At 40.9% G+C, this 26,084-nt stretch overlaps 1 protein-coding gene across 12 annotated transcripts in view; it reads left to right on the plus strand.

Moving 5' to 3' along the window:
* Window positions 1-6,444: 6,444 nt before the first annotated feature.
* The window catches only part of Cntrl (centriolin), a 327,805-nt gene continuing 308,165 nt past the window's right edge, over window positions 6,445-26,084 (plus strand). For 8 of the 12 annotated variants that reach the window (XR_009593823.1, XM_060390023.1, XM_021653673.2 and 5 more), the window contains exons 1-7: window positions 6,445-6,582; window positions 11,819-12,066; window positions 13,729-13,859; window positions 18,301-18,431; window positions 19,651-19,792; window positions 22,210-22,396; window positions 24,749-24,942. Coding sequence is in view for 10 of the 12 variants with exons in the window: in XM_060390023.1 (XP_060246006.1) it covers window positions 11,850-12,066; window positions 13,729-13,859; window positions 18,301-18,431; window positions 19,651-19,792; window positions 22,210-22,396; window positions 24,749-24,942 (1,002 nt within the window). In the remaining 2 variants the exon portion in view is untranslated. Of the gene's footprint in view, window positions 6,583-6,712; window positions 6,939-7,505; window positions 7,628-11,818; window positions 12,067-13,728; window positions 13,860-18,300; window positions 18,432-19,650; window positions 19,793-22,209; window positions 22,397-24,748; window positions 24,943-26,084 lie in introns of those variants that run through there. The other 4 variants (XM_060390022.1, XM_060390024.1, XM_060390021.1 and 1 more) reach the window with 4 other exon arrangements.

Here is a 26,084-nt window from a genome sequence, read left to right on the forward strand (position 1 = left end):
TGCTTGTGTTAGAGCTGATGGAGAATGAGGCTTCTCTCCCTATTAAAGATACAGTATTCAGCAGGATGTTCATGGGAGCTGTTTGAAATGACTATGGAAAACTGTCACCACCACATCCTTTTCCTGCACATCAGTGGTTCACAACCTCTTGTGGGGAGGGAGGAATGATCCTTTCACAGGGTCTCATAAGACCATTGGAAAACACTGATATTTACATTATGATTCATACCAGAAATAAAATTATAATTATGAAGTAGCAACACAAATAATTTTATAGTTGGGGTCAGCAGATGAGAAGCTGTATTAAAGGGCCACACCAGGAATGTTGAGCACTGCTGCTCTACATGCAGAAGTCATCCCTTCAAAAGCCATTTCTTTACTCATGACAACCAAGTAATATCTCCATTAAAGGCCTCACAGTCCAATGTTGGCATGCATCCGACCTATTTCCTATCTACATTCATTAATCAGTCACAGCCAACCAAATGCGCTTGACTGAGATACATAAACACTAGCAAACCTTCACCTAATTTTCTTTCTCTTAAACGCCACGTTGTAACTGATTTACACAAAGTCTCCACTTGTATATCTAATTAGCATGTGAAATTTACTATGTTCAAAACTGGTATTTCAAAGACCTTCCCTACCTAACAGAGTCAAGAATTGCCAAGACGTCTGAGGAAGATCTGCAACATTATAAACAATGACCTGCAGAACCATCTAAACTCATATATATATATATGTGCATGTTTATATATATTATATATAATATGTATTATATATGTATATATTATAGAATATATTCATATATGTGTGTATTGATATATACATATTAATATATAATATGATATATTATATAGTGTGTGTGTCTGAATGTTTGTATGGGAGCCATGCATGCTGGAAGCCACAGAGTTCAGAAGAGTTCCCGGGAACTGGAGTTGCAGGCAGAGTGGGCTGCCCTGTGGTACTGAGAACAGAACCTGGACCTTCTGCAAGCTCAGTCAGTACTCTTGGGAGCTGACCCATCTCCCCCCCCAATCAATCCTACTTTTCAATATCAAAATAACAAGCCATCTCTTTAGCGTGCAGATATCTTGGATTACTGGATGAGGGGCTCCTCTCTGCTTCTTAGGTCCCTCAAAATTTTCCTGTCTTTTTATCCTGACTCAGAGTGAAGATTTTAAAACTGAAGAGACTGATATAAAATGGCAGTAAACTCTCTCTTCTACAAGTGGCCTTGGTCATGGCATCTTGTCACAGCAATGGAAAAGTAACTAAGACAAGAGCCAAAAGAAAAGAACATTTCAAGAAGAAAGCAGCAGAGAGAATAATGTCCAAACCTGTTGAACTAACTTATGAGTATGTTAGTTATTTTAGCTCTGCCCTTCCACCCTTAGATTTGTGTTCTACTCTAGAATGGTCTCTTTTTAAGCAGCGAGAGGTCCTCTAGCTCTGTGGTTTCCAGTTTGGATCAGCTGATCAGAGATTCCAGTAAGACATCTGAAGACAGGTAGAGAGGGCGCCAGGGTGTTCTTCCCCTCCCTCCCTGTTGGGTCAGTGTTTAGCAGTGTCCACATTTTTCTATCAAAGGCCACTGTTGATCTCAGTTGGTCCCTCTCGCAGACACAACTGTCTCAGAGTTCCAGTATCGGCTCTCTTCCTTCCCTTTTAGTCCAAGAGATAATTATGGCCCTTTAACTAGTTTCTAGTCTGGAAGTAATTTATCATCCTTTTAATCCCTTAACCATGACCTCATTTTTGTGTTTTTTCCCCCTTACTTAACTATCTGTAGGATATCTGAAGCATTTAGAATAAATGTCCAGCAAAGCTAAATCTATAATGACCAAAAATAGATAGTAATTACGTGGAACGAGGACTGAGAATGGACACAAACTACGAGCAAGCATGAGGAAACTGACCACCATGATGGTTGTTTAATTTAGTAGGTTTACTTTAAAATTACTTTAGGTGAATTTTATAGGTGTAAATTATGCCTTCATAAACGCACTTTCAAAATAGTGAGAAGGTGCTCCGCATGTGCTAACACTAAGTCCTCAGCCTTTGCTGGATAAATATAAAACATCATTCTCTCTGTGGCCTCTTCAGTTTCACTCTTGCTCACACCTTTATTACAAGGGCAGAATGTTCAAATTATCAGCTCCCCAGTTTGTTCTAGCTGTAGGAAAGAGCTTGATAGAAGGGGCCTACAGTTCATGGAATGAAGATGATATATATGCCTCTGTGGAACTGAGTTTTCAGGCATTCAAGGACTGACTGAGAAATTACTTTAGACGTGCTCAACTTGAGGTATTGCTTTACATATCGTTACACTGGGTGTCAGGAAGGATATGTTGCCAAGAAGAGCAAAGAAGAGTGATTTGGCTCCTTGACCCTACCCTACTGTAAAGTCTTTTTCTCGAGTCTATAGAGTTAGGGTATTTTCAGGCCAACTACATATTATTTTGTCAACAACATTTTATGCAGTATTTTTTTTTTAATTTACTCACTGCCTGTTGTTGTTTTGACAACTGATCTAATCATATGAGCCAGCTTGTTCAGAGCTTAAAATTCTTCTACATCAGCCTCTTGAATGCTGCTGGGATTACAGGCATCCATCGTGCCCAAACTCATGCAATGCTTTTGCCACTTGCTGATGATCTTTCTCTGAGTTAAAAAAAACATTATACTGAGAAATGCAAAAATGATGTGTTCCTAATTTGGTCATTTTTATCTATATTAACTAGCTAGCATGTAAAGGAGTAGGGCCACTTTCTCTTTATAGTGATTCACATAGTCAACTTAGAAAGGCTTTAACATTAGAGACAAAGTTAGAGGTGTGCGGAGCTGGAAATCTTTGCAAACTGAGCATAAGCAAAAAGCAGTTGCTATCTGGTCTTCAGTGTTTTCGGGATAGGCCTTTTCACTCACTTGAGAGAATCGCTTTGACCTTAGGGAAGTGAACGGTGAATCTGGCTTTAGGGGGTACAGTTCAGAGGCAGGAGTTCCAGATTTGCAGGACTGGCTCTAGGTACACCTGAGCGTGCAAACCAGCCCTTGCCTTCTACAAATATCATAAACTTCAGCACTGCAAAAAGCCTGTAGTTAATCCAGGGAGAGGCGAGTTGTTTTTTGTTTGTTTGTTTGTTTGTTTTGTGACACAGTGGACAGCAAAGGTCTTCCCATTCTGAGCCAAATACATACCTGGGTCCACAGTGTATTGAAAAGGAAGTCTGTAATTCTACTCCACTGTCATGATGCAATATTTTTCTGCTTTTTCACTGTGCTAAAATCTGAGAGCTAAAATGATATCTAAATTCGTTCATCAAAGCATCCTCACAGAATACATACATGTTGTTAGGGTTACTACATATCTACATTTAGACAAAATGGATACAGAACAAGAAAGCACAAACAAGAACAAAGCCCAGTTGAACCGAGAGACGATATTAAAAGCAGTTCATGAAGCTTGATATTTCGTAAATGGCAGCAGATGATTTGATATTTTCTGTACAGTCAGATCTTTTTCTCATAACCATATTCTCGAGCATCTAGGACAGGATTTATATTTATCACGGAAAATATTTTTGTTTTGTAAACTATACCTTACTCTGTGAGACTTCGGGGGTGGGGGAGCATCACAAGAGCAACTCGGACACAATCCCAGAAGGGACGGGAGATCCCTGGCCGAGGAGCTATTGGCAACTGATAGATGCAGCAAGACTCAGCTTTCCTCAGGGATGAGAGCCCTGAGAGGCCGCCTGCGCTCCGGCAGACAACCCTGTACCCACACGTCGCGATGGCACTAAAGAGACTCGGTGGGTTTATAGAAAACACACACATACACACATTAACTTGGGAGGGGAAAGTGTGGTGGGGAACTGGGGAAGAATTGTAGAACAGGCAATGGGGGACGTGTTTGGCCAAAACACGATACATAGCTGGGGTAGGGGGTGCACACCTTTAATCTCAGCACTCGGAGGCAGAGGTAGGTGGATTTCTGTGAGTTCAAGGCCAGCCTGGTCTACTGAGCTGATTCCAGGACGGCCAAAGCTACACAGAAAAATCCCGTCTCAAAAAAAAAAAAAAAAATAGGTAGATAAAAATATACTCCATGTATGTATGAAATTTTCAAACAGAGCAAGCTTTATTTTAAAACACAGCCATAATTTAGCTAATTTTTAAAGTCACGCTAGGAAGTCGTAGAATTGGCAATTGTGGGAGCTGCCGTCTCTGCCTGACAAGTCCCTGTGATTCTCTTTTAAAGGTGATGTACACAGTGACTAGTGTGCAAAAGGGAACCCGAGTAAGAACAACCTCAAGAGCTTCACTCCAGTTTGGACGGAGGATCTAGAGAGAACTAAGTCACTGTGCCCTGGCTCACATTTCAAACCTGGAGACAGGTCACAGCCAGACTGCCTTCACATCTTCCTAGCTAATGTCTATATTGCAAATTAAATGCAATCCACAAGAATGACAACTTCCTGTCATGGAATAAATTCCCATGGGATGTGAGCTGTCCTCATTCCTCTGCTGTACTTTCTCTCGTTGGGATGGGTTCTTTCAGTGTGCTAAGATGACTGTGAATACTCATGGCAACGAGCCAATGGTCTCTCTTCTAAAGTCTCCAAGGCTGGAGGTACAACTAAGGCTTTCACCATGCTGGACCCCAGAGAAGGTTATTTACTACATCTGTATGAAAAGGGGAAATAGGACAACATGAAACCAGAGTTAATAAGTGTTCAAAGACTTCCCTCCTCCCCTTGCCGGATTTTGTGTGTAGTTTATGAGGTCTACTGACAGGCCTGATGAATTAACTCTGGCACAGTGTGATTTGACAATGGAACTCAGCTGAATACCGTTACGGACTAGGGACACAGTCAGGAGCTTGTGCAATAAGTCCAAGTCTCTGGTTGAAAAGACAAGTAGACAGGTACCGAACCAAAGAACAGAGCCGCATCTCAATGATGTGCACATACAGAACTAATACATAACATCTGAACTTCGACTGAAAGTGGACACTTCCTTTCAAGGTTAAATGGATCCTTGAATAGTTTGCTTTTCAACTGCAACGACAATCAGAGTTGTTGGGGCAGAGCAGCAATCACATGAGAGCCAACAGTGACCCCTGTTGGAAATGATCAGAATTTCCTATCAGGTGCAATTACTTCTATAAAACTTCTATAAAACAGGCAAAGTGTTATCACTTTTAAGATTCCTCTTTCCTCTTTCACCTTTAGCTTCTCCACTCCAAACTTTTGCACAAGTCCTACTGAACTACAATCGTCTGTTCCTGGTGTTTTCTTCCAACAACTCTGAATTACTTAATATCCAGCTCCTTGTTGAGTTCTCCTCCCCAATTCTTCCTGGGTTTGTACAAGTTGTTCTCTTTCCCAAGCAAATCCTTGCCCCTCGGTTAAACTCTTCTTTCAGAGTTAAGATGAAAAGTGACTTCTAAGAAGTCTCGCTTAATAATAAAACAATTGGAATATACCGAGAACTCACTAAATGTCAGATACTGTTCTAAGTTCTTTCAAATCATTAAGGTTTGCATTTGTCAGGAAAGCTGCGGGAAATGGAGATGGTTAGCTGTTATGTGGGAGGGGAAAAAAATGAGGCAGAGAGGACATTTCTGAAGATGTTAGAAAAATGAGCCAGAAAGTTTGTGGCAAAGAAAGGAAACGTGAAAGCCTAATTGGTGAAAAGGTAGTTAGGAAGGGTTAGAGAGATGGCTCGGTGCTTAAGGGGATCCAGGTTCGATTCCCAGCACCCACAGGGCAGCTCTCAAAGGTCTGTAACTGCAGTTATAGGGGATCTGATGCCCTCTTCTGGCCTCTGCAGACAAGCATGCAAGCAAAACAGAAAATACTGTAGAAGGCAGCACTTTGGGGCACCCACAGTTCAAGTCTCTGCAAATGCCTCCTTGGTCCCTTTCTGCTAACATGAAGAACATTCTCGGGCTGCGAATCTCAGGCTCATAGCGTTCCCTAGACCTCCAGTGGAAGGCAGCTGAAGCCCAAGCAGTCCTGAGGGGCAGCCAAGGCCGGCTCCAGAGGTTCCCAAGGAAGACTTGTCTCCGAAATGATCGCGAGAGGGCTAGGCACCGCAGCATCAAGTCCGAACGCTGAGGACGCCTCCGTACTGATCCCTCAGGTTGTTGCGTCGGGGGGAGGAACGGCCTTCGATGGGAAACCTGTCCTCACAGACTCGGCTCCCAGAAACCTGACCGCAGGCCGCCAGCCTCGGCCCCGGAAGCCTCGCACCCAGAGTGGAGCGCGCCCAGAAGCGGCCCCTGTGGCGGGAAAACGGCTCCGCCCCGCCCACTCGCTCCGTGCAGGAGGCGTGGTGAGAACAAGCCCCGCCCACACCCAAGCGGGTCCTCTCGGCAACCGGCACAACACAACAAGATGGCTGCCGGGCCGCGGGGCGCCTGAGAGCAAAGTACCCGAGCGTCTCCGAGAGTCTCCTCATCGCCTTTCCCTCTAGGCTGTTTCTCCCCGCGCTCAGTCGGGGAGTGTCCTTCGGCGGCCGGCCCGAGCCGGGGAGGCGGGCACCGAAGGCCGAAAGGCCCCGGCCGAGCGTGAGGTGGGCCGGCTCCGCACGGAGTCGGGGCGGGGGCGTGTGCTTGGAAAGGGGATTGGACGGGGCGGAGGAGGGCCGGGGCCGGCTTGGGCAGGGGAGGGAAGGCCAGGGGTGGAGAGGCGTGCTTGGCCCGAGGGCCGGGCGCTGCTGCGTCGAGAAGGTGGGGTGCCGCGAAGGGAAGAGTGCCGGGGTGTGCCGCTGTCCGCGGGACGACTGAGAGGGAGATGGGCCGGCGGCCCTGGGGGTGGCACGGGAGGTTACCGCAGGAGAGAACTAGGGACCAGAAGCAGGACGCTGAACAGACCAAACGCTTGATCCGACCACTCTGTTTAACTTAGAACTCAGCTCCGTGACTCTGGGTATGTTCCCATTTTTTTTAAAAGTTCATGGAGATGATGGTAGTGAACATACCGCAGTGCTCCTGTGGAGGCGAGAGAACTTTGTGGACTCGGTTCTCTCCTTCCACCTCTACGTGGGTTCCAGATACAGAATTTAGGTCGACAAATTAGCACAGAGAATGCCTTTACCCACAGAGCCATCTCATTGGCGCTCTGGGCATGTTTCTTAACCACTTCCTTGATGTCGAAGTTAAGGTTTCGCTTGCTGTGGGAAGACACTTAGCCAAAAGCAACTCGGGAGGGAAGGGTTTATTTGGTTTACACGTGCCTGGTCTCAGTGCAGTGAGGAAAATCAAGGCAGGAACTCAACAAAGGAAGCAGAAGCAGTGGAAAAATGCTGCTTACTGGCTTGCCCCTCATGGCTTGCTTAGCCTGACTTCATGTACAGCCCAGGACCATTTGCTCAGGGGTGGCACGGTCCGTAGTGTTCCTCTCCCATCAATTATTAATCAAGAAAATGCCAATACAGACTTGCCTACAGGCCAGTCTTATGGATGCATTTTCTCAGTTCAATTTTCCTCTCCACAGATTTATTGTGTGAGGTTGACAAAAGCCAGTCAGCACACTTGATCGTGTTTCTTCATGTGTAAAAGTAGTGGTTAATTACTTTTGAGGGTTCAACATGTGCCAGATACATTTCTAAGTACTAGGTAAGTATAAAGTCATTTGGAATTTAATGAAACTGCCGAAGTTACATTCGCAGTTAAAAACTGAGCAAGTAACCTCAGAGTAATCTGTCTTATGTCACATACATAGTAAATGAAAAATGAAGAGTTTGATTTAGGCCTGGTACTTCTTGAATCTAAGGTCTCAAATGCTAGCTATCAGTTGTAAATGAGATGATTAAGTCTGTTCTTACATAGCATCTTAAGGATTTAAATTTGGCAGTGTCTGGAGCTGGAGAGATGGCTCGGAGGTTTAGAGCAGTGGCTGCCCCTCCAGAGGTCTTGAGTTAATTCCTAGCACTCATATGGCAGCTCGCAACTGTCTATAATGGGATCTGATGCCCTCTTCCGGTGTGCAGGTGTGCATGCAGACAAAGCATCCAGATTCATTAAATGCATGAGTAAATCTTAAAAAAAAATTTGGCAGTGTCTTTGGAGTGTAAGTCCTTTTACTGTTACAGAGCAGGCAACCTGTCTACTCATTAGCTTTTAGTCTGATCAGAGAAACAATAAACAGAGAGTTTCACAAATCCAGTTGAATGAATGTTTGTAAGTCACGTGGTGAGAGCCTATGTGATACATTCTGAATGTAGAAACCTTAGCTTCTTAGCTGTGTGTTTTCTTAGAGTTTAACATACTCCTCAATTCACAATAATTGCTCAATAAAGTTAGGTCAATAAGCTAAAGAAAGGAATGGGAAGTTTAGGGTTTGTGTGGAGTTTTTGGTTTTGTTTTGGGGTTTTGTTCTTGTTGGTTTGATTGGGTTTGTTTTGTTTTGGGGGGGTTGTTTCGTTTTTGAGACAGGAATTCTCTGTGCAGCCCTGGCTGCCCTGGAACTCACTCTGCTGACAAGGCCTGTCTCTGCCTTCCAAGTGCTGGGATAAAAAGTCATGTGCCACCACTGCCAGGCAGGTTTGTGTGTCTTCACAGAGGCTGGTGTGAAGAAATAAGGTAGTAAATAAAGGAAGGTATGAGAGCCAGGCTGTTAACATGGAAAGGCATGTTCTCACATAATTAGGTTGACAGAAAGATGAACAGGTGGTTTGAGCACGTTCAAGTAGAGCAGTGCCGTCAGACATTAGCACGGATTAGCACGTGCCGCTTGTTGAGTTGAAGAGAGATGGTGGTTGGGGAAAGACGGGATAGATACTGAAGTGTTAAGGTAGAGGATTAGAATTGTAGAGAAATGGGGAAGAATACTATGGTGTTTGGCAGCTGGGACAGAATTTGTGGAGAAAACTTTACAGCTCAAATGGTAGTGAAAAATAAAAAGCAGAAGCGGGCTGCACAGATGCGACATTGGCTTGCACAAGTAGAAGGTACGAAACAAAGAGAATCGGAGGGAGAGTATTGAGATATTAAAGGGCTAAGGAAGGGTATTAGGGTGGTCAGATCCAGCGAGCATCTGGGTGTGCGGGTGGCAGGATAAGTAGTGTTTTATAGCTTAGTCATATGAGTCCGACAGTCGCAGCATTCCAGTGGCTTTTTCTTGCTCTGTTGAACATCTGCTGGGCCTTTGAAAGTGAGTCCCCAGCTATGAACATTTTTTTTGTCTTTACTTTGTTCCTTGACAACTGACTCTAATCCTACTTTGCCCTGTTTTTTCTTTTCCATTGTTTCCATTTGTTCATTCTGGATTCATACTTCAACCCCCTACAAACAACAGCCCAGGGTCAAACTTCCTCTCTCTTTCTTCCTTAAGAAATGAGTGGCTAACACCCAAGTTAACTCAAAATAATATAACGCTAGAGGTCTTTACTTACAGAGGGTTTACCAAGCACCAAATGCTGTGCTAAATTTATTATGTATATTGTCACATTGGAAGAAGTGAATACACACTGTTCCATATTTCACAGATGAGCTTATTTCCCCAAAGTTCCATTGGATAAACCAAGACTTAAATCCTTCTATGATTCTAAAACCCATAGCTGAATGAGTTTTCTGGGGTCCAAATCATATTTTTCATTATGTCCTACATGGCACCATGATGTCTTACACAAAACAAACTCTAAGTGACGTTTGCCTCACTCCAATATAGTTAGTTCACAACACTACTTTAATCTGCTAACTTACATATGTCTATACTTTTTCTTTCCTTTTCTTATATGTAACAACCACATGAGTCAAAAAAAAAAAAACTTTTCCTGAATTCACAAAACTACTGTTTATACCATCATCACAAAGCTTTTGCGCTTAATTTTAAAAGTGTGGCTAAAATACCTAACAAAAACCTTTTTGTGTCTAATATCATACCATTCTTTCATGGAAAAATATCTCTTGATCATACTATGATTCTATGCTAAGGTGAACTGGCATTCTCCTTCAAATCTGAATCATATACCCAAGCTTGAGGAAAACCAAGATGCAAACACTTAGATAAAATGTGTTTAGTCCTGTGGTTTCAGTGAGACTGGCTCCATAGGCTCTTAAGATCTGGGCCCAGCTGGTGGAGCTGTTTGGAGAGAATTTGGAGCTCTGGCTTTTTGGTGGTAGGAGTGTCAGTAGGGGTGGGCCGGTTAGTTTTCCTTCTGCTTGTGGATGAAGATCTAAGCTCTCAGCTGCTGCGCCAGGGCTGTGCCTGCTTGCTGGCTGCCATGCTCCTGGCCATGACAGTCATGAGCTCTAACCCTCCGAAACTGTAAGCCCTTAATAGGCTTTCTTTTTATAAGTTGCCTCTTTATAATGTCTTATATCAATAGAAAAGTAACTGAGATACTCCTGAATAAAGTGAATTAATGGATGACAAACACTCTAGGTTACAGTTTTCATAAAGGCAAGAAACTAAAAACAAAACGGAGGGACAGGGCCAACCTCTTATGTCCTTTTTTCATATCTCATAGCGTATCTGATGGTTATAAAAATAGAATAATGTGTGTCACATGCTACAGATATATTTTTACATTTTATTTTATTTAAAAAAGCACCTTATATCTTTAGGCAATTCAATTATTTTGTATCCTACATCATAGTCTTCAAAACTTTGACATTGTAAACCACTCAGAATTTCTCTAGTCTAATGATCACCTCATTAAATTATCACAAAGTCCTATGTTACCTCTTCTGATAAGTAAAACTTACACATACTCAATTATATAGAATTAGAAAGTTATTCCGAGGAGTCCAGAAACCTGGATTATTGAAAGGTTAGTGATGGTTCTAAACCTGCAGGTTCCCTCCCTAAGTTGTCACAGCTCCTATAAAGTCGGCACATTGAAACACATACTGTCTCACTGGGATGGGTGGCATCCCAGTGAATCAGGGTTGGGATTACAGTTTGGAGAACGGAGACTGGGCTAGCACTTGTGGACAGAAATGGAATGTGCAGGAACAATGTCATTGGTGGCAGAGCAACATCGATCTTATTTAAAGATGGTCAGATACTGTAGCAACCCTGTGATTAAGTAAAGCTGCAGCGAGACTCAGATGTGTGTTTCAAAAGCATATGGTTAAATGGGGCTTTTGGTTTAGTTTGTATGCAAAGGTTGTATTTGGCTATATAGAAACCTCAGGCCATGTTCAACTTATGTAAAGGTCTGTATGCATCGTTCTATTACAATATCCTCTTCTGATACCAACTTATCATTGCCTTGAAAACTACTTTAACTTAATATTCTAGCTCACTAAACATTTTCCCCAAAACTTAAGGTGCATTTAAGAGCTGAGGGTATGCACTATATCATCCAGGTGATATTGAAGGGAATAAAAAGGAAACTTAGAGGAGCACTGCCATTTAGGGGAAGTAGAGGAACAAAAGCCAGCAAAGGAGACCCTAGAGTAGCCAGAAAGACAGGAGAGCAGAGCATGGTGTCAATGACCAGCTAGCTTCTGGGAGAAGAGAGTGCTTACCAGTACTGGTTGTCAAATATTCCTGCATGTGACCCTACATGGAAAGGACCTGTGAACAGCCCGAGCTGATAAACTGAGAACTGAGAAATAATTGAGAAACAAGTAATACTCTGAGCTGAGCATGTGTCAGGGACGGGCCTTCATGGGTCTCTTCCTGTGGCGGGGCGGTCAGTGTTTAAGACAGCACCGTCCATAAGCTTGTGGAAGTGCGGACCAGGACTCCATAGCCTTTGTGTTCACGGCTCTATGATCTTAAATCTCTAGAGATAATGTAACACTCTTACTAGCTGCAAAGACTTAGCTGTTTAAATACATTGAAAACTTTTACAGGTTTTGATGGTCACCTGGTTTTATTCTTGCAATGAAGAAAGGTTCTGAACGAAAGTACTCCAAAGCAAAGGCACCACAGTCATCTCATTTTTCTGGGCCATCATCTCTTATGTCCAATGTGCGATCCAGGTCACTTTCGCCTTTAATTGGATCTGAGACTCCACCTTTTCATTCTGATGGACAGTGTCCTGCAAAGGCTAAGCTTACAGATGAAAACGCCATGCTTCTGGAGTCCAAGCACAATAAAGGTATTGCTAAAATCATGTCTGGTCTCACACGTAAGTAGAGATGTGAAGTGCAGAGCTTAGATGTGGGGTCCAGGGATAACCCCCTTCCTGAACTGACTTGAAGTGCTGTGTTGATTGGTGGAGATGGTGGAAGACTGGGGAGGGGCTGGGGCTTTTAGACATGGGGAGAGGTGTATGTGGACAGCTTAGGGGTAGAGAGTCTCTGGGAGAGGAAGCTGGATTTCTTGTAGAGAGTTCTTTCAAGCTCTTTACTAGAGATATTCCACCCTCCTTCGTTGGGGTTGGACATCCCTCCTTACCTGAGAGTGGAGTGCTTCCAAGATAAAGGTTCCATATAACCCTGCTAGGCATGCTTGGGCTCTTCAGTCTGCTTATTTTCAAACTGTGAGAAAACTTTGGTTCGTCTGTGAGAGCGCTAACTTCCACTTAGGTAACAAACACACGTCCCAGCAGCAATCTTAAGTTTTTTTTCTTAAAGAAATCTTGCTGCCATCCTAGTCTCTGTTTTCAGAAACGCTTTATTCTTTGCTAGACCGTGAAACTCTACCAGCCCTGCTGACCCGGGCACCTGGTGGTTTTAAGTTAGAACACTTTGAGCACCTGAAGTTAAAGCGACTGTGCAGCCTTACTGCCTGCTGGTCCCTGCTTATTTCTGAATTGATTGTTACTCCAGAATGGTGGTTTTGTCAAAAGCCTTTTTTCTTTTATAAAATGCAATATAGCTTTAACAGTCTTTGACAGCACTTTTCACAAAGGCCATAAAGGAAGGGCTTTTATCTACCAAGCTGATACCCTATGCCCATAAAATATGTTATGATACTTTCTATTTCATAAAGCAACAAGTGAAAAAAACAAACAAACAAACCAACAACAGAGCTTTGAAACAAACGTCAGTTCTGAATATGGTTGAAAGTGCGAATAGAAACATTTGCCACCTAGGCCTGAGGACCTGAGTTTGATCTCCAGAACCCGTGGTGGAAGGGCAGGAACTAACTCCCAGAAGCTGTTTTCTGATCTCCATACATGTACTGTGGCACCAGTGCACCTGCACGCATATGCACGCTTGCACAGACACATACACCCGAGAAAGTGCAAGGTTTAAATGTATCTGCTTGAGTTGAAGTTTTGAATTTGTGTGGTATTAGTTACAGTATATTGAGCAAACTTCAAATATTTGTTTATTTTTATGTTTTTGAGTGCTTTGTCTGTACGTGCACTATTGTGCGCCAGGTGCCCTTGGAGACCAGAAGAGGGCCTTGGATCCCTTAGCACTCAGATGTTTGCAAGCTGCTGTGTGGGTGCTGGGATCTAACCTATGTCCTCTGCAAGAGCAGCCAGTGTACTCAATCACTGAGCCACTTCTCATGATCAGATAATTTTTTTATAAATGTGAACATTAATAATTTTTTTCTTCAAAGGTTTATACAAATTTACATTTTTAAACGTAGAGTATCACAAAGATGAAACAGGTAGACTGTAACGGCCCTCATTGTAATAATGAAGTGATATAAAGTGACAGATTAAGGTACTGTGATTGCAACTAGCCAGATACCATCTGTACATATACATGGATTAAAATTGCTTTATGCATTGTGTAAAAATAATTTATATTTCATGATAGTCATATCTTCCTATTGATAATTAACTGTTTCTGGATTTCAGGAGCTGATTCATATGTAGGAGTCCGGTATATTACAGAGGCCCTCATCAAAAAACTCACTAAACAGGATAATTTGGCCTTGGTAAAATCTCTGAACCTTTCACTTTCTAAAGATGGTGGCAAGAAATTTAGGGTAGGTTTCCAGCAACTTCTAAACACAGACACTGATTTCATTTATTTTTATTTTTATGTCTTAAGCCTGCCAGATTGGTGTTTTTAGGAATGCCTTTTTTTTTTTCTTCTAATGATTTTTTAAAAAAATTATTTTTAGGGGTATGTGTGTTTGTGTGTGTGTGCACGCGCATGTGTGCAGATCTTTTTGGAAGACAGAGGCATTGGATCCCTTGGAGCTGGAGCTATGGGTATTCCTAGCACCTGGCTTGGGTGCTAGGAAGTGAGCTCAGTTCCTCTGTAACAACAATACAGGCTCTTAACTGCTGAGCCATCTCTCCAGCACCCATTTAACAGATAACACTTTTGGCAACATCAAGTTTTCATTTCAGATTGATGGTGTTTGTATCTAGGAAATGTCTGCTGGCTTCTGGGACTTGTAAACATATGCTGGCAGCATTATGTCACTTTCTCAGCTGCAACAATTTATTCATATTGTGTGGGGGTATTATTTTGGTTCACTTTATTTTATTTTGGTTTTAGAGATTTCAGTCCATGGCTGTTTGACTCTGGTGTTTGGAAGCCTGTTGTGAGGCACAACACAGCAGAGAGACACACTAGAGCAAAGCTGCCACCTCCTTCTTTGCAGCCAGAAAAGAGAGGAGGCAGGAAGCAGGGCTCAGTGCCCCTCCTGTTTTCAGGGGCAGTCATCAGCTTGTTACCTAGCTGGCAACAGAACTTGTGCTGTGTTGTGCTGTGTGGAAATTCTATAGCAGAAGTATGATATTGCCATATCTGTAGGTGCCTGATACCAGTATTCTATACATTAAGCAATTGGCAATCTACGATTCCAGCCCTCGTTATTGTGTTTGTAAATAATTGTATTGGGACACAGCCACAGTAAGCTGTTTACGTGTGTCTATAGCTAGTTACATACTATCGTAAGAGAGTTTAGGTATGGTCCGCAGAAGCAAAAGTATGTACCAGCAGGCCTTCTGTAGAAAATGTTTTCTCTCCTTGCTCTGGAACATTTACTACTTTATTCTCAAACTGTGTTATTATAAACATATTGTAATAGCTTGATTTTTTTTTGTTGTTGTTTGTGTTTTATTTTCTTGAGACAGGGTTTCTCTGTAGCCTTGGCTGTCCTGGAACTTGCTCTGTAGGCCAGGCTGGCCTAAGGGAATAAAAATGTGCACCACTCTGCCTGGCTTTGTAATAGCTTAATTTTTAATTGGAAAATTAAAAAAAAAAAACAAAACTGAACTCTAGTACATTACATACAAAAACTAAACCCAGAGAGAAACCTCTTGGGGACAACAAAGCAGATGAGAAAATAGACTGTTGTTTCGCTCTTGAGTAGAGGGGTCCTTAGGAAACGCTAGCACTGATGCCACAAAGGAAGGTATTACAGTTTTAGCTTCTACAAAGATTTTAAAAGACAGCTTTTTAAATGTTAAAAGGAAAACAAACCTGGCAGTTAGTATTTGCCTCATGTATAGCACCATTTGTGTAATATAAAAGATCTCCTACAATTCAGTAACACAGAGTGGAAATTTTCAAAGATGTGGACATGCAGTTCAAAATGTGATGTAAATGATTAATATTAACTTGAGAATCTGACCCACTCATTAATGTCAAATAAAACAATAGTTTGATAGCATTGTCTGTCTTGTACAGCCAACGGGCAAGCTTTGAAAAGCTTTCACCATTCCAGAGCTGTGAGAAGTGGGTGTGCCCCATATTTGTGGGACTACATTCAGTGTGTAGCATTCAGCTGTGCCTGCTGTCTGTCAGTAATTTAGTGTGTGCTCTCTGAGTTTATTCTCAGTAGCCTAGCAGTGCTACTACTCTTATACTTACACTAGGAACATTCCTTGAGCAGGTATACCAAAATGTCAGTACAGTAATGCTTATTAAGCATTATTTAAACAGAAAAATTAGAAATGCCTAAAGGTTTCATTGGAGATTGGTTTTTTATAATTTATGAAATAATGTGACAATTTTTTAAAGTGATGTAGAATCTTATGTGTTAACATGTTTTAATCAGTGTTCTATTGCTGTGAAGAGACACCATGACCACGACACCTCTTTTCGATGAAAGCATTTAATTGGGGGCTTGTTTAAATTTCAGATGGCTAGTCTGTTATCATCAAGGCAGGGAGAGTGGCAGATAGCAGGCAGACAGGCAGGTGTGGTGCTGGAGAGGTAGCTGAGAGCTTTACATCCTGAGCCATAGGCAGCAGGCAGAGAGAGCAAGACACATGCATGGGCTTTTGAAATGTCAAAGTATGCCCCCTAGTAACATCCTCTGGATTCTTTCCTGATAACTCATCAACTAGGAGCTAAGCTTGGGAATATATGAGACTTGGGGGCCAATCTCATTCAAACCACCACAACATGACAGACTTTTTCTTTTTTCATATTAGTTTCAGTGAAAACCAAATTCTAAAGTGTTTTATTTTGTATTATCTCAAAAAAAATTTAAGGACATTCTGTCTGGGAATTTAGAGTTTGGTGTGAAAAGTCTAGGACTAAGTGTTGGAATAGGGAGAATCAGAGAATATGTGGTGGGGAGGCAAAACCAGTGTGAAAGCCTGAAAGATCTGTTGTGCTGGAAAACATCATGAGGCTACAAGTAGAAACCTCAGACAGAAAAGGATGGAAAAGTAACATAGAATAGCCAAAAAGGTGGAAGCAGGAGTGTTGTAGAAGAAATGAGGTAGGCATGGCCAGAGTGCAAGGGCTTGGAAGAGAGAAGGATCAGAGGAAGGAGGCAGAAGAGAAAGAAGGAAGCAGAGTCACCATGGGATAGGTAAAGGAACGTGGGCCAGGAGGAATGAACTCTGAGGACCTGCATGGAGAGGAGCAGCCTGGCTGAAAACATAAGCAAGTATTTATGGAATTATGGATGGGAAGTAGCCCAGATAGGAATGGCATGGGTTCGGGGGCTGGATGGTAATGAGGCAGTTTAGGGGGTTGATATCTGCCCAGCCCCAAGTAAAATAAGGCTTATCTAAAATCTATCAGATGTCTGTGGTTTTTATTGATATGGTAGAAGGTTAATAATAACCGCTGTAATAATTATAGGCATTTAATAATAAACATTATTAATGATTTTTTAAAATTTACAACAGAGGCGTAACAGGATTTGACCATTTAAAAGTCTTTCCTTCTGTTTCTCAAACCCACAAAGTCTATTTTTTCAAGGCGTTTAAGGAGTTGCTGTTGGTTTTAAGATTCTTCTGAATTTTACTCTGCGTGCGTGTTTTGCCTGCACGTATGTCTGTGCATCCTATGCACTGCCTCGCGCCTACACAGGCCAGAAGAGGGCACTGCATCTCCTGGAACTAGAGTTACAGATGGTTGTGAGCAACCATGTAGGTGCTGGGAATCAAACCAGAGTCCTTTTCTAGGGCAGCAAGTGTTCTTACGTGCTGAGCCATCTCTCTAGACCCTTGTTTCTGTTTTTTGTTGTTTTTAAGAGTCACCCTGGTATTCTCTGGGTATATACACAACTGATTCAATTGACATCATGTTATTAAGGTCTCCGCCAGATATACTTCCTCTGTGAGGCCTTCTCTAATCAACCAGTTGTAGGCAGACACCCTTTCTGCTTCCTTCAACAGATATTTATTTAGCACCCAGCATGTGACAGCAGTCATGCTTAACAGTACACAATCGGCAAAATCTGCCCTCCTGGAGCCTTGCATACTACCAAAGATGTTTTCCTTATTGTGTTTGAATTTTTACCCTCTAAAATCTTGGTTGATATTTGTGTATGCTAATAAAGTCAGGAAATCCTATTTTCCATATTTGCCACTATATTTCATGTACGTAGAACAGCTTCTGGTATATAATCCCTGTTTAATAAGGCAATGATGTGCTAAAAGAATTATTGCCTTCCCAGTACAAGAGCAGATGGGGGAGGTAAGGAAAGCTGAATAGAAACACTGTTGTAGTGCAATGCAACTTACTGAGTACAGAAAAAGTGAACAGAGTGGGTAAGAACTGTGCAAGGGCGCGGGATGCCCTACATCGCTGCCGCAGCCTTCCTGCATGGCACCACAATTCATCCTTAGCCATGCAATGCCTGGTTACTGTAAAGTGTCACCTTTAAACTGAAAAGAGGGGAGGGGAGGTCATTAAACCTCGTTTTTAAAGAGTAAAGTCGTCTGAGAGGAAAGTGGAAGAGGGAGAGGCACAGAAAAGTGGAAGTTGAGGGAATGAAGCTGGGAGAGTTCTTGGTGAACAGTTTGAGCTTCTTACTATATAGGAATTGCTGAGGGTCAGGAGAATGTCAGCAGAGCCGTACTACTTGTGGTCAAGGAAAGCGGTAGCGGGGATCATCCAGGAAAGCTGTTAGGGTTTGTTGACCAAAACAGCCTCTAAACCACATACTCCAGTGTGTTTTATGTCAAAGAGTCCGTTGTGAAAAGTATTTACCATTTATTTCCAATTAGTACATCGAAAATTTGGACAAGTGTGTTAAACTCGAAGTACTAAATCTCAGCTACAATCTAATAGCAAAGATTGAGAAAGTGGACAAGCTGTTACGATTACGTGAACTCAACTTATCATATAACAAAATCAGGTGAGTAACTGCTCCTTTAAGTATCTCTGCAGGCTCTTCCTTGTCAGAGATAGACTAGCGGTGTCTGTGTTATTGAAAGAAACCATTGAAATTGCAGGAGTTTTGAGTCTCATTTATTGTATTTCTGGAACTTCTCTGTCTTTAAGTTTCAGTATCATGTAAGTATAGGGCAGTTTTTTACTTACATTGTTAAAGCAGATAATTGTATTTTTAGCAGTATCTTTGTCTAGATGTTATCTGATTTTTGGCCTTATATAAGTAATGCTTATGCAAAGACAATACCATTTGATCCCGAAGATAGTCATATAATTTGATCCTGTATATTTATCCTTATGTTCTTTGCTCATTGCTACAAGAAATACACTGTACATCTCATTTCTAATTCAGATATACATAAAAATATACAACTTCTGGGAGAAATAAATGTCGTAAAACCTAATGATTACTAAAGCTATTTATAGAAAACTAATGGGGAAAATGAAGCAAGAATCAAATCTTGAAAACCTTTATGCACTTAAATGTGATGGTTAACAAATGAGAAGAAAACAGCTTTGGGCCTAGAGAAGTTCTAATTAAGACAAAATGATATGAAAAAAAACTGGCAAATCAAGTTCAGAGTGTGAAAACATTCAAAAGAGTTGATCTAAAGAAAATAATTTCATAATACTGAAGATAGAGAAGCTCAGGAATATCTGTTCAGTATACAAATTAGAGTTAGAGTGATGGCTGTGTTGCAGGGAATGTGAAGAGTATGTCATCAGTGAAAGTTTAGTGGATGAGGGCAAATGCTTTATTTAAATATTTTCACTGCAGTGCTTATATTCATAAACAGTGCCATTTTAGGATGTGTCACTTATGCTGCTGGCTTAGTTCATCTTGGTGCTGACAGCGTAATTTCTGGGTAGTGCTGCAGCACACCGTGTGGTTGAGTATTCTGCTTGCAGTGGGATGGCCCGGGCCCCCTCTTCTTTCCTGCGTGTGTATAGTATGGTACATTGAGTATAGTAAGATGTGCAGGATTACCAGGCATCCTCATAAAGAGTTGGCCGTTTAGCTCTTTGGGGATATTTGACTTTGGCCATGTGGTTGTCATTCAGGAAAAGAGTTAATAAATTATAGTTATGAAAAGTAGCCTCATGCGGCTGAGGCTCTTTACTATAATCTACATTGAAATAACTTTATCATTTTACTAAGTTTGATTTTGTTCTCTGGTATCCAGTAAAATTGAAGGACTAGAAAACATGTGTAACCTGCAAAAGCTAAACCTAGCGGGGAATGAAATTGAGCATATTCCAGTGTGGTTTGCAAAGAAGTTGAAATCTCTGCGTGTCCTCAACCTGAAAGCCAATAAGATATCATCGGTAAGTTACTCGAAGTAGCAAGATTTATTTTTCCTAAAATTTAAGTTATTTCATTTGTAAGGTCTTTGACTTTGTATACGCTTTCCATTGAACTTGATCCCTCTCATGCCCAGCACCGTCTCTTTTCACGCCCCTTCCTCCTTCAGTTAGTCCCTTTAGCTTCCTAAAAACTTCTTTATTCAAAGTTTTTATTTATTGGGAAAATACTTAAAGAATGAGATTTCTTGTAACATCCTTGTTCATTGGCCATATGCCAAATTCAGATATAACCTAGTGTAATTAGACATAGACTGATCTCATTTTGCATAGGCTCAATAGTAGCACAGAATTGATCTCTAAGTATTCTCTCATTCATCATTTAATTGCGCTGTCTTATATTACTGGTGCCTAGTGCCATGCTATATATGTAGTAAGGATGCAGTGTATTTCTATTTTAAATTACTTTATATTCTGAGTTAGTAAATTTGATTCCCATTTTTCAATATCTGTTTAGTTAGAAAATGCCTTCTGAACACCTAACAAATAAATGTGGCACCTAATTGGTGTCATATTAGGTGTTAAAACTGGAACACCCACTATATAACTTAAAGGTAATTGTCATAGACTAAAAAGGGAGATATGACCAACTACAGGCCTAGACTGTCCTAACGTGACCTTGGAGAGTCCTTTGATTTCTATGAACTGTCTAAACTGGAGAAAATAATTTCTGAATTGTCTCTCCACAGAGGTGTTAAGAGGAATAAAACTGCTTCAGAAACTTTAGAACAATTTTTAACTAAGGCTGTGTTCCTTGTTTCTTCAAATGTGAAGACAAATTAGAATACACACCATTTTTTTTTTCATTTTATTGTTGATTACATTGCTTGTTTGTTATTTACACTGAGTTGTCGTGAGGCCTCTCTCTGTTAGCCAAGCACAACTCAGACTTACAGCTCTCCTGCTTTCATGCTCACATGCTGGCGTCACTAGCATGCTCTGCCGCACTCAGCAAGTCTCTTTCCTTCTTACTCCATTTGTATAAAGATCTGGGAAGGAAACTGCATTTTATCGCAACAGCTCAGGGGCCTCGAGTCTAAGCTGTACACCATTCTATACATCATTGAAACTCTCAGAATGATGGGAAGAGGGAGCAATGGATCTAAAGTTGACCCCGAGTATTTCTCAGGGTTTTTCACTTTAGGCCATACCCAGTGTCTTCTAAATAACAGGAAAACTGTTCAGTAGTTATTATTTGTAATCACATATCATTTTCTCATCTATATGTTTGCATTGGTATCATTAAGGGTATAGAAGTATCCTTTATTTTCCTGATATAATTGTCGACTCAGAGGCTTACTGCCTTTGTCTGCTAACCTAGGCCTAGTAATCCTGGAAGCTTCTAGCCTCTATACAATCTAATCTAGACCTAGGATGTTTGCAGCCTCTGAGACTTACTTTGAATAAGCTCAGTAAAGCTAGCTCCCCTCCCCTCCCCTCCCTTCCTCCTTCCCTTTCCATCTTCCCCTAACCCCCCCATCTCTGTGCTGCTCCCTTAAGTAGCTTTCCATTCCTCTCCTCATGAAAGTTGGGCATATCTTCTTCTGTAAAATCTTTCTGTGATATGTCACTTTTTTCTGTCACTCAGATATCACTTGCAAACATAGTACTTTCTTCTACAAGCTAACTTTACGTTCATTGTTTGGGATTAAAGACGTGTACCACCACACCTGGACCTAAGCTTTTCTTTACCTGAAACTTGCTCTATATCAGATTGGCCTTTAACTCAGAGATCTGCTTGCCTCTGTCTCCTGGGTTTAAGGTGTGTCTGTATTCCAGCCAGATCACACAAACCTAGAAGGTCTTTGGATGTGATCTCTTGTCAGAGCAGCCACGTTATAAGTCAAAATTCCTCTACATAAGGGTAATATATATTTATTTGGGGGAAACACATACTTGTAGTAGCTATTTAAAAGAATGTTTCCCAGCCTACATAAGTTTTTAGAATAAACAAAAGAGTCTTCAAAGAATGTGTGTGTCTATACATATTTTTGTGTTTTTTAAACTGTTAATTATAACTCAGTTATCTCAAAATTTACCAAAATCCTGACAGCCATTCATCTTATGCTTATTTGATTAATACAAAATAAAAACATTATTGTAATACAGACTGAGAATGAAACCTCCAGTTTATTCACTTTCAAGCTCTGAGCTAAGGCAAGGCACATCTTTGAACTCTGAAAATGCATAATACTGTCTGATACACCAGTGCTCACTCCTTTTCTGTTCCTTTCTCACATTGCTAATGTGGGGCAATGATTTTCATAAATTGGTTTTTTGTTAAAAAAAACCATGTTAAAAGCAGTCTTCTTGATTTGTTACTTACTTTGTTAGTTTATGATTTTAAAGTAAATGAAAATACCACTGTTGTACCATTTCAGCTCCAGGATGTAAGCAAGTTGAAGCCACTTCAAGATTTGACTTCTCTAATCCTCATTGAAAATCCACTTGCGAACCTTCCTCATTACCTCCAGTTTACCATTTTCCATCTCCGTTCCTTGGAAAGTTTGGAAGGTCAGCCAGTAACCACTCAGGATAGACAAGAAGCTTTCGATAGATTCAGTTTAGGTAAGATGATACGTACAAAGCAAACTGTTATAGTCCAAGAATAGCTACTTAAACCACTCAGACACCGATCTCACTCAGATATTGATGGTTTATTGAATGCAGACCCCAAGACTGATCATGATCTGGGACCCAGCGTGGACTTAGGAGCCAAAATGTGACACTGGTCTGCTTCTAAGACAGGCTTTTTATAAGAAAAAAATGCATCCAGGTAACAAAACCACAACCAGGTATAGGAAGCAAGAGGAGGGCAGCATTACATCATTTTGACTAGCTAGACAAATCATTTCTAACTGACCTTTAATTTCATTGGTCCTGCAGTTAGGGACTTTCCAGAATATCAGAGTATACAAAGTTTGAGAAATGAAACAAGTTTGAGAAACATAACAAGATAAGAGGTTATTCTTACTTTACAAAGTGTCAGCATATTGAAAGGCAGAGCTTGAGAACTTTAACTTCATTTCATCTTATAACTAAAATGGAGACTGAAGACAAAAATGGTTAGTTATGTCAGAGGAGCAGACCGTAACACAAACAAGCAAACAAAACCCACTAAATTTGAATGAGAAAGGAACCCATCTTTAGAATTTCTTTGTAAGGGTAGGGTCTGGTGAGATGGCTCAGAGGGTAAAGGCATTTGTTGTCAGACCTGAGATCCTGAGTTCAGCTCCCACTTAGTGGAAAGAAAGAACCAACTCCTGCAAGTTGTTTTTTTACTGTACACAAATGCCATATCAGGTATGTATTCCTGCCTTCATCCAATAAATAAACATACTTAATTTTAAAAGGTGCATATTACCACACTTAACATTTTTAAAAAGGATCAATTATAAACCTTATAATTCTACTAAAATTTACATTAAAATGGCACAATCAACTGATTAGTCAAGCAAATATCTGTTGAGCATATACTATGTACCAAAAGTTCCCTGTCTCAAAAATGATCTCCTGAATGTGTGTGTAAGTGTGTGTATATGTGTGTAAGGTGTGAAAAGAGGAAGAATGGTGAGCAGCCAGTCAAGAACACAGTAAATGACAAGCTAGCAAGATCAGAGTTTCAGATTCCCAGAAAAGATTTCAAGAGAGCAAGTGGTCACCATGGTGAATGGGCTGACACAAGAAAAAGGTAAACACAGAGATGGCTTTAGGATTTCTTTGGACCAGGCAGTGGTGTTGCACACCTTTAATCCCAGTACTCCAGAGGCAGCGGCAGATCTTTTGAGTTCAAGATCTTCGGTGTAAGACAGGCCAGGGCTACACAAGAAATCTTACCTAAAAAAAAAAACAAAAAACAGTAAAACAAAACAAAAACAATGCCTTTGGATTGATATTCTTGCTCAAAGCCGTTTGAGAGAGATGGGAACTAATGGTGGATTTTAACAGATAGAGCATGGGAGGGATACGTTTGATCGAAGACTTGAAATTCCTACAACAGCTTCACTCTTCTAATACTTAATAATTGTGATTTTTAAGTTTAAAGGAAAAGGAAAGATAAAATTAAACATTCACCGATAGCTTCAAGGCCAGGAATGGGAAGAAATGAAGTACATTTATATTCAAATTTTGTAGTAATGAGATAGCATTCCTAAGATCAGAAGAGAAGAGACAAACCATCCCTCTATTCTTTCAGTTCCTAAAGATGAGGATCAAGAGATTAGATTTTGAGAGAGATCATTGATCATCTTTTGGAAGATGATCATCAAAAAAGAGAGAAAAATAATATGTAGATGTTGGTACTTTTGTTGTCTTGATGGTAAGAAAATACAGGCACTCCCTTAATGAAATATGAAGTTCTTGGCTGAGAGAGAATGGGTGCAGTGTGGGAAGTCTGAGGAGACAGGAAGATGTGAAATGACCATTTCAGAGAGCCGAGGAATCAGCCTCTACTCAGTCTGGTTTGAAATTGGTGTCAGTCTACTTCCAAACTACAAAAGTGGCCGTTTCACACCAGGGAGAGGGCTGTGAGGAAAGGTGCTTTCTGTGCGAGCTTGGTAAGTTGAGTCCCATCCTGGAACCCACAAAAAGGTAGGAGAGAGCCAACTCCGCAGAGTTGTCCTATGACTTCTGTACATACACTATGGGTTCCATGTACATGTGTGTTCATGTGTGCACATGCATATATTCACACAAAATGATAATTAGTAAATATCCCCACTGCCTTCCTACCTCTTAATATAAGTCAGATTCAAATTCACGGTGGTCATGTTTTTCCCAAAACACCATGGCAGGTGGTTTTCAAAGTAGAAAACAGTGTTACGCTGTTCTTAGACTTCTTTTGCTATTGTTCTGACTATACTAGCTGTTTTCCAAGTAGAGACTATAATGATAAATTAGCTATTTCATTTTTATTGACAGAAGAGATAGAAAGACTGGAAAAAGATCTGGAAAAGAAGATGGTGGAAACAGAAGAGCTTAAGAACAAACAAACAAAGTTTCTTGAGGAAATAAAAAATCAAGATAAACTGAACAAGTCATTAAAAGAAGAGGCCAAGTTACAGAAACAGACCTGTGAGGAGCTGGAAGTTGACCTCAACACAAAAAAGGAATTGGTGAGTATACATTGCTTTGGCTGTGTTCTGTTATGGTAGAGAACACTTTGCTCTTACATTTAAAAACACAATATCCTGATTTAGCATTGGGAAGATAGGGCTAATAGAATCTTGGACTAATAGGAATAAAGTGTCTATCATTGTACAATAGCAGCTTAGAGTTGCTAATAAAATTAGACCATATGAACACAGAAGGATGCTGGGTACATTTTACTATGAGAAAAATACTTAGTGTTGAAAATAGTGAATCCATTATGACCCTGTGTGGAAAGATACATGATGGTCTGAAAATGGCAGAAGATTAACAGGAGTTGTTTCTGAGGAGTAAACATCTAGGACATTTCCAAAGTGACCTTTCTCTTTCGCTGTAAAGCCTAAATTTTATATAACTTGACTTTATGATTGAAATATGGAGGGAAAACACTAAGTTTAAACAAACAGGAAGCATAATTTGAGAAGGTGATTAACTGAGACGCTTCAGAGGTCTTAAAACTGTTTGGAGAGGGTAGAGGAACCAGTTGTGTAGGCTGGAGGCAACTCAAGGAGCTGGACCAGTTGGCAGCTGTCTCACACATGAAGAGTTAGATCTGCGAATTCAGGAGACATGCTCTTATTTAGTAGTGAATATGATGGCTGTCCTAAATTATACTGATACTTAGAATATGCCTGCTATCCTGAAACAAGCAGACACTAGCTGTGTGCTTGGTGCTTCAAGAAAGGCCTTTTCAACACAGACAATATGATTCTGTAAATTAATACACACATAGATGATCGGTGCGCACATACAGAGGTCAGAGGACAATTTGCAATTTTCAGTTCTCTCCTTGCACCATATAGTCCACAGGGATCAAACTCAAATCATAGGTTTGAGGGCAAGTGCCTATAACTACTGAACCATCTGGCCAGCTCCATTTTTTCCCTTCCATTTGTTATACTGTTACTTATTTATTTATTTATTTATTTATTTAGGTTTTTTGAGACAGAGTTTCTCTGTGTAGCCTTGCCTGTCCTAGACTTGCTTTGTAGAGCACACTGGCCTGAACTCACAGTGATACTCCTGCCTCTGCTTTTCTGATTACTGGAATTAAAGGTGTGTGCTACCATACCTGGCTTATAATATAGACAAGTGTTTTATAAACTGT

The sequence above is a fragment of the Meriones unguiculatus genome, chromosome 8 (genome assembly GCF_030254825.1).
Source record: "Meriones unguiculatus strain TT.TT164.6M chromosome 8, Bangor_MerUng_6.1, whole genome shotgun sequence".
Classification (NCBI taxonomy): domain Eukaryota; kingdom Metazoa; phylum Chordata; class Mammalia; order Rodentia; family Muridae; genus Meriones; species Meriones unguiculatus.